The 8,683-nt window shown below is 35.8% G+C and overlaps 2 protein-coding genes across 2 annotated transcripts; both read right to left on the bottom strand.

Moving 5' to 3' along the window:
- Nucleotides 1-383: 383 nt before the first annotated feature.
- Nucleotides 384-1,634, bottom strand: LOC144708676 (nuclear transcription factor Y subunit C-2-like). Its single transcript, XM_078582092.1, has 4 exons — nucleotides 1,497-1,634; nucleotides 1,287-1,403; nucleotides 768-847; nucleotides 384-685 (listed from the first exon to the last, which is right to left on the bottom strand). The coding sequence occupies exons 2-4, from the start codon at nucleotides 1,393-1,395 to the stop codon at nucleotides 482-484; spliced, it is 393 nt and encodes a 130-aa protein (XP_078438218.1). The 5' UTR covers nucleotides 1,396-1,403; nucleotides 1,497-1,634; the 3' UTR covers nucleotides 384-481.
- A 3,963-nt stretch (nucleotides 1,635-5,597) lies between these two features.
- Nucleotides 5,598-8,683, bottom strand: ARAD1 (Exostosin family protein). The gene is made up of 4 exons (XM_078582167.1): nucleotides 8,368-8,683; nucleotides 7,745-8,279; nucleotides 6,540-6,905; nucleotides 5,598-6,031 (listed from the first exon to the last, which is right to left on the bottom strand). The coding sequence occupies exons 1-4, from the start codon at nucleotides 8,613-8,615 to the stop codon at nucleotides 5,870-5,872; spliced, it is 1,311 nt and encodes a 436-aa protein (XP_078438293.1). The 5' UTR covers nucleotides 8,616-8,683; the 3' UTR covers nucleotides 5,598-5,869.

The raw sequence follows: 8,683 nt of genomic DNA on the forward strand, positions 1-8,683 counted from the left end.
ATATGTATACTTTGGATTTGGCTAAATTTTTCTACACTTTACAATTATGAAAAAAAATTTCGACCTCATTTAAGTTGCCTCAACCATAATTCTATCCTTCAAAAATAGAACCATAATTTGAATCTTTTGAAGCTCATATGACTCTTTGGGAGTTCGTGTTGCTTCTTGGATGTTTAATGTGTCATTTTCAATCATTCAAAATGTTCGTGGAGACAATGGGAAATACTTGCTTCAACATAAAATTAATTATATACCTTTACATTTATAAATATATTATATTTTTCTGATTGCTTTTCTTCATATTTCCTTTCCTTTTGAAGACCACATTACTGCTGCGAGGTGTTGTTTATCAGTATATAATTTTATTTGTTTGAGAATTGATGAGGAGAAGAAATTCAGTATAATAGTGATATCCAAAGATAAGGACACTGGAAATAAGTTCAGACTTTATTCTTGGGGTTACATGGCCAAGTAGCATCAGCTACTTGTTAAAGGGGAGCCTCCTTTGTACCACGTTCAGAAGAAAATGGTAAGCACTTACCTGGGAAACTCCTCCAATGATATCATCTGCTTCTATAGTCTGCCTGTTAGACATCTCAGCATGCAACCAGGCTCTGAAAGTAACCTCCATCATGAACAGTTCACAGGCCTTGGAGAACAGCAGTGGTGCACCCCCTCCAATCCTCTATTTCCATGAAAAAAAATGTAAACATTCTGGAAAAGGAACTGAAACAAAAGGATAATCATGGATGAAGAGGGTCATCTACCATCTGAAGAACCTGGATTTCATGGTTTTCTTTCATCATTCTCTTTATTCTTGAGAGAGGTAGGAGCTGCTTCTTCATTGCTGAGATGAAAAAGAAAACTATAACTGAGATAGTAAAATCTAACTTTCCCATAAAACAGTTTTTTCTTCATTTCCGAGATGCAAAGTAAAACAAAAACACTGCTAGTCAAATCCATCATGCCCATATCTCTAATCCTTCAATGTTTTCTTCATTTCTGAGAAGAAAAATAAAACAAAAGCGGATAGCAAAATCCGACATGCCCATATCTCTAATCCTTCAGTGTTTTCTTCATTTCTGAGAAGAAAAATGAAACAAAAGTGGATAGCAAAACCCAACATGCCCATCTCTAATCCTTCAATTTTTTCTTCATTGCTGAGATAAAAAAGAAAAACAAATAACTGAGATAGTAAAATCCAACATACCCATATCACTTATCCTTCAATTTTTTCACACAGAAGAATGTTTTAACTATTTTATTTTAAAAAAAAAAGAACAGACCTGCTGGGTTGTTAAGGCTTTGAAGCTGGTGCTCCCAAAAGAACGGTAAGCAGAGCTCTGTCATCTCCACAATCTTCTGGCTGCCTGTTTCCCCTCCAACCCACTCCATCTATTCCTCTAAAAAAAAGAAACAACAAACAAGAAGAACATTACACACTAATATACTTAACCTGATCCCCAGATAGAGAGGTTTCTCTTCATCGTTCTTACCTCAGAAACGCAGTTCAAAGAGGGAGATGAACGCGCTTCAAACAGGCTAGATATAAAGGCAACAAAGGCCACGGCGTTTATCTCGCAGTTGGCTAACTAAGATCAGCAAGAAAAGATTTCGTTCAACGCACTTTCTCTCTCTGTATCTTTTTTTGTTTTTGGTTTATTCCTGAAGTTGGTTTCATACCCTTTACTTGTCACGTGAAAGGGTGTTGTGTCATGCATCTGGTCTGGAGTCTGTAAGACAAGAAAGTAGATCCTATCCTTTGACGATTTATCCTTATTTAGAACATGGGTTCAAGACAAAGAATCTCTCTACAGGATAGATACACATCTCCCCACGATTTTATTCTCCTCTAATATCTCTGTAAATGTCAATAAATAATTTTATCCGTATCCATCTTGATTTTTTTAATAAAATAAATCCCTCTTGATATATAAACCTACGTGTGTATAAGTTAATCAATCTATCTATCTATTCAGAAGTCCATCTTATATACACGGAAGAGATGTGTATAAGATGGACTTCTGAATAGATGATAGATTGATTAACTTATGTACAAGTTAATCAAGATGGATTTAGTTTGGTAAAAAAAATCAAGATGGATAAACAGAAGATAAATCCATCATGATTTGTTTTAACAAAATAAATCCGTCTTCATATATATGCATACTTGTGTATTAGATAATCAATCTATCCATCTATTCAGAAGTCCATCTTATATACACGGAAGAGATGTGGGAAGATGTATATAAGATGAACTTCTGAATAGATAGATAGATTGATTAACTTATGTATAAGTTAATCAAGATGGATTTATTTTGCTAAAAAAAATCAAGATGGATACACAGATAAATCCATCGTGATTTATTTTAACAAAATAAATCCGTCGTGATATATATGCCTACTTGTGTACGAGTTAATGAATCTATCTTTCTATCTATTCAGAAGTCGTTATATACACGGAAGAGATGTGAGAGATGTACATTAGATGGACTTCTGAATAGATAGATTGATTGATTGACTTATGTATAAGTTAATCAAGATGGATTTATTTTGCTAAAAAAATCAAGATGGATACACACAAATAAATCCACCGTGATTTGTTTTTAACAAAATAAATCCGTCTTGATATATATGCCTACTTGTGTACGAGTTAATGAATCTATCTATCTATCTATTCAGAAGTCGTTATATATACGGAAGAGATGCGGGAGATGTATATTAGATGGACTTCTGAATAGATAGATTGATTGATTGATTGACTTATGTATAAGTTAATCAAGATGGATTTATTTTGCTAAAAAAAAATCAAGATGGATACATCGTGATTTGTTTAATAAAATAAATCCGTCTTGATATATATGCCTACTTGTGTACAAGTTAATGAATCTATCTATCTATCTATTCAGAAGTCGTTATATACACGGAAGAGATGTGGGAGATGTATATTAGATGGACTTCTGAATAGATAGATTGATTGATTGATTGACTTATGTACAAGTTAATCAAGATGGATTTATTTTGCTAAAAAAAAATCAAGATGGATACATCGTGATTTGTTTAATAAAATAAATCCGTCTTGATATATATGCCTACTTGTGTACAAGTTAATGAATCTATCTATCTATCTATTCAGAAGTCGTTATATACACGGAAGAGATGTGGGAGATGTATATTAGATGGACTTCTGAATAGATAGATTGATTGATTGATTGACTTATGTATAAGTTAATCAAGATGGATTTATTTTGCTAAAAAAAAATCAAGATGGATACATCGTTATTTGTTTAACCAAATAAATCCGTCTTGATATATATGCCTACTTGTGTTCAAGTTAGTCAATCTATCCATCTATCAGAAGTCCACCTTATAAAGATCTCCCCACATCTCTTCCGTGATTTTACCAAGCCCTTTTTTTACTCCTCTAATATCTCTATAAATGTCAAGAAATAATTTTACGTGTATCCATTTTGATATAGATACCCATTTATGTATATGTCTAACTATCTATTCAGAAGTCCATCTTTTATGCATCTCCCCACATCTCCTCCACGATTCTATCAAGCCCTTATTTTACTCCTCTAATATATCTATAAATGTCAATATATAATTTTTTGTGTATCCATCTCGATATGTATACCTATTTATGTGTATGTCTATCAATCTTTCTACCATTTACAAGTCCATCTTATGTACATGTCCCCACGATTCTACCAAGCCCCTTTTTAACTCCCCTAATATCCCTATAAATTCAACATATAATTTTCCGTGAATCTATTTTGATATAGATACCTATTTATGTATACGTCTATCAATCAATCTATCTATCTATTCACAAGTCCATCTAATATAAATCTTCCCACATCTCCTCCATGATTCTATCAATACCCCTCTAATATCTTTATAAATGTGAATATATAATATATAATTTTCTATGTGTCCGTCTTGATATAGATACCTATTGATGTATAAGTCTATCAATCTATCAATCTATCATGTAGAGAGATTCTACCAAGCCCCTTTTACTCCTCTATTATATCTACAAATGTTAGATATAATTTTATGTGTATCAATCTTGATATAGATACCTATTTATGCATATGTCTATCAGTCTGTATATCTATTCACTAGTCCATCTTAGATACCCCTTGAAAAGATAATCAAGTGTCGATTTTTATGATTATTAGTTTCTCTCTTGTTTATTTTCTATGCATGCAGCTTCATTAAATAGGCTGCTATATTTTGTTGGTCATGTGTGTTTTTCTTTTGAGGGAGAATAAACTCATAGGGGTGACCACTTGTCTTCCAAAAATTCAGAAATACAGCAATTATGCTGGAAGCAATTGTTTTGATTTAGATATATAGTTACTGAATTTGTAGAAACCCACGGAAGAGTTTACAGGTTATTAGGGAAAGCAGAAGAAACGATATAATCTTGGACAAAGTCATTGCAAGTAAATTTACAATGATATAATCTTTTTTTCTTAATAATTAGACCTGATGAATTTGATGTGTTTCTAATGTGCTCTTTTCACTATTCATGGAAATAAACAGTAGTTTTTGAGAAATATTTGGGATTTAATCCTATAAATTTTATTAGGGAGTAACATAGAAAATATGAAATCGTGACGCAATGACATAGTATACTTTCAACAGGATCCCACCAAACCGGATTTGTCGTATGTATTATTTAAATCATTGTGTTATATTTACATTCAGACTTCTATAACAAATAACCCTATCATCCCTTTCATCAGACACTATTTTGTTCTCTCTGATTCCCTCATCAGCCATCTTGCTTCCATGTACATAAATTCAATATAATTATTTCTCCTTTCCCACAAACTATATTTTCTGGTCTTCCTTTCCACAATAATCCCCACTTTCAACCTCTCCATTTGTCTCACACATTTTCCTCATACTAAACCATATTTTACTCAATTTAGTACATTGAGTCTTATTAAATGTAATGTGTTCCTCCTATTGCTTCAGCAGCAGGACATGTATTCCACCAAAAAAAATAATTTAATGAAGATTAAGGCTGTCTCCGCTAAATACTAAGCCAAACTCTTGGGAATCTCAATGCCTGAAACATCTTGAAGACCTATGAAAGACTAATTATCAGCTTTATAATCAAAAATATTCTAAAGGTAGGTTGATATAATATTCATCACTCGCTCCAACATAAGAGAGAACAAATATAATATTAAATTAGAAAATCAAAAATCAAATTCAGCCTCCTTCAGAGCAAGTTATGAAAGAGGAAAGTCAGTCCTAACATTTGTAACAGTATCCACAATTCGTAAAGCTGGCCTCACGAGGACGAACTGGATTCCGTGGCGTAACGAATGGATGGATGGATGGATGAATGTACAGGGTCAATAATTTCATGATCACAACTCGTTGTATATATACATTTTAACATTTTGTATCGTTATTTTTACATTAATTTAAATTGGTTATCAAAATTGGCAATATTTATGCCTTTACGTAGCACTTTCATAATTTACTTTTGCTGTCCACTACGTTATTAAAATAAGAAAATAGGCAGAAGAGGAAAGAAAATTACATATTTTTGCAGAGCATAATAAACCCACTGTCAAGAAAATACAACCATCTCTTATTATGAGAACCAAAACATGAGCCCATTTAGGCACGTCTTTATACAAACTAAGCAGAACTTATGCTTTTTATCTTTGTGTCTACCCTAAAAAATAACCAATGGGTGACTAATATTCTATTCAAAAGAGCTTAAGGAAGCACAAAACAAAATTTTAAATAAGGGACTAAAAGAAAGACGTGGGATGAGATAATTACAGACCACCCAGATGCAGAGAGGGAGCCTTAAAACATAAATATGCACCAGGATCTAGCCAGAAATTATGCAGGATTTATCTGAACCGGATGATCTCTGAACTACCCGCTTGTCGCGGTTGATTAGGAGTTTTATCAGAGGAAGTTTCGACGAAACTTGTCTCCATATTTCATTCACTGTTCCATTGGGGTCTTCGTATTCAAAGTATCTTTGAACCTGAAGAAAATATATATAACTCTCATGAGGATCAAGTCAAATCTAAGAAAAGAATTTCATCAAAGCATTCTTTCAAAAATGGAACATTCATCATTATAGAAAGACAATGAAAGTGGGAATTCAAATAAATAATAAAATTAATGCACCAATCATCATGTATAAAGATGAATCCCAAGATAATTCTTACCATCTTAATGTTAGAAGGATCTACTTAGGTGACGACCAGGATCGATGCTTAAGACACCAAAGCCAAAATCTCGAAATAAATGCATCTAAAGGGATTTTTTAAATGAAATATATATATATAAGACAACCATGAATGCTCACTTGCGGCTTAAGGTTACCGATGAAATAAATGAATCACAGAGATTTTTAATTGAAAATAGACAACAAAGCCAACCATTGATGCTCTTCTTACGGCTTTGATTTTCAGTCCAAACAAATGCATTGGAGAGATTTTTTTAATAAAAAATACTGAGAAAGACAAACATGAATGTTGTTCACTTACAGCTTTAAGTTCCTGTTGATATTCCAAGATTTTCTGAGTTTTTATATCTCTCAGTAGCTTGGGCAAATACCCAGGCTCCACTGCAGACTTGGTATCCACAAATATGGAAAACTTTCTGTAGTCAAGAACATCTTCAAAGGGCAGCTCGATATCGTCGCTGACAATTACCGGCACGCAGAGACTGACTATGGCATCAAAAAGCCGGCAAGCCGAAGGCGTGTCGCCAGCGGGGTGTAAACAAAACTTTGATGAGTGCATCCCCTGAGTAGCCATACGCCGAGACTCCCGAGACTGCGCCCCGTGTTTTATAATAACGTCTTCCTCATTCTCCAGAACTTGAAAGAGCTCATCACGAACTTTTCCACCCTGGAAGATAAGAAATTAATCACAAGTCTTTCCGTGACCAAACATAAAGGATCTACAGTAAACAAGAGTTTGGTTTAAAGAAGCAATTTTTCTGTAATTTCCCTTTCTTGGGATTCCTGATCCAATATAAGGAAGGCTATGGAACCCTCAAGCTGATTTAGTTTATTTTTGTCTTCATCAGACCGCCTGACTCCCGGGCTGCATGATGGAAGGATGGGCCAAGAAGAAAACTAGTATATATTTTGTAAAGAAGTAGAGATATTATTGTAATTTCTCTTTCATGAGATTCCAGATCCAATATAATAAATTAAACCAGCTTTGAGATTCTCAATCTGATTTAGTTTATTTTTGCCTTCATCAGACCCCCTGACTCCCGGGCTGCATGATGGAAGGATGGGGCAAGAAGAAAACCAGTACATATTTTATTAAGAAGTAAAGATATTATTGTAATTTCCTTCCATTAAGATTCCTATCCTAAAGTGTACAGAGCCTTCTAGTCAATTGAGTTTGGTTTTAGATTCTTGCTAAGTTGAACATTCATGTCAATCCTGGGAAGAAAACAGAGAGAGGAACATCCGAGACAGGAAACAATTCTAAATACTTGATAAAGGAGATTATTTTTCACCATGCAAAATTCATACTATCCCACCATTAGAAATCATATAAAGCAAGAAGATAACTACCCAAGATTTTCATTAAAGAAATCATAATTCCAAGTTCTTCGCCAGTTTCCTTGTTTAATTCCAAGGAGGATGGAATTAAAAGTCGGACAGAGAATGGAAAAATTCGACAGCAGAATTTCTAAAAAATCAAAAATTGACGAAGTGATGAACACTCACCTCCTTTCTGTACCGATTGCCCATGAAGAACAGCAACGATTTCCTCTTCTCGACCCCAATTCCACCTTTAAACGAGTTAATCCGATGAGAGTAGGGAACAATCACATCCTTCACCAGCGACCCTTGATCTTCCCTCAATCGCCCAAAATCAGAAACCAGCAAAACCCCCTTCTTGATTCGATCGATGACCTTGTACAAGGCGTTCGGATCCTGGCAGACAAAAACATGATCTCTCCCACCGTTCCTCCTCCAATAATCCTGCCCTTGCAACCATTCAATCAACTCTTCCTGCATTTCTTCATCGCTATAGATCGAAGCAACGCCTCCTTCCCCAGCAGGCCTGATCGGATTCACAACCAGGCTGAGAGAAGAGAAGAACGGAACAAAGAACAAATCGGCCTCGCTCGGATCGTCTACGCGGAGCACAGGCGAGGTCGGAGGCCGATCGAGCCGCTGAAGATCGGAAAACAGCCACCACTCGGCGGAATGCTGGTGGCCGGGGTAATTGACGCGCCTGCGATCCCCAATTCGTGCTCTGGAGGAACACTCACGAGCCAAAATCGGGGGAAATCAAGGAAAGTTTGGAAATTTGGGGGAAATTCGAGATGGGTTTTTGCGCTTACAGATCTCTGGCGAGGAAGTACTTGTCGACGACGCCGGTGGTGAATTTGGGGGGGAGATTGTAGAGGTAGATCTTGGTTTGGGGAGTGGGGAGAGGGGAGATGGGCGGGTGGAAGAGGGAAGTGGAGAGGAAGAGGAGAGAGGAGGAGAGGAAGAGGAGGAGGAGGAGGAGGAGGCGATGGCGACGGGCCATGGTTTGAAGGGGTTTGTGGGATTGCGCCTTCCGAGGTCGGCTCTCGGCCTCCGGCATTACCTGCAGAGCTGCTACGAGAAGAGAGAGAGAGAGAGAGAGAGAGAGGAGCGAGCGGGGAGGGGAGA

Source organism: Wolffia australiana, chromosome 10 (assembly GCF_029677425.1).
Source record: "Wolffia australiana isolate 7733 chromosome 10, ASM2967742v1".
NCBI lineage: Eukaryota > Viridiplantae > Streptophyta > Magnoliopsida > Alismatales > Araceae > Wolffia > Wolffia australiana.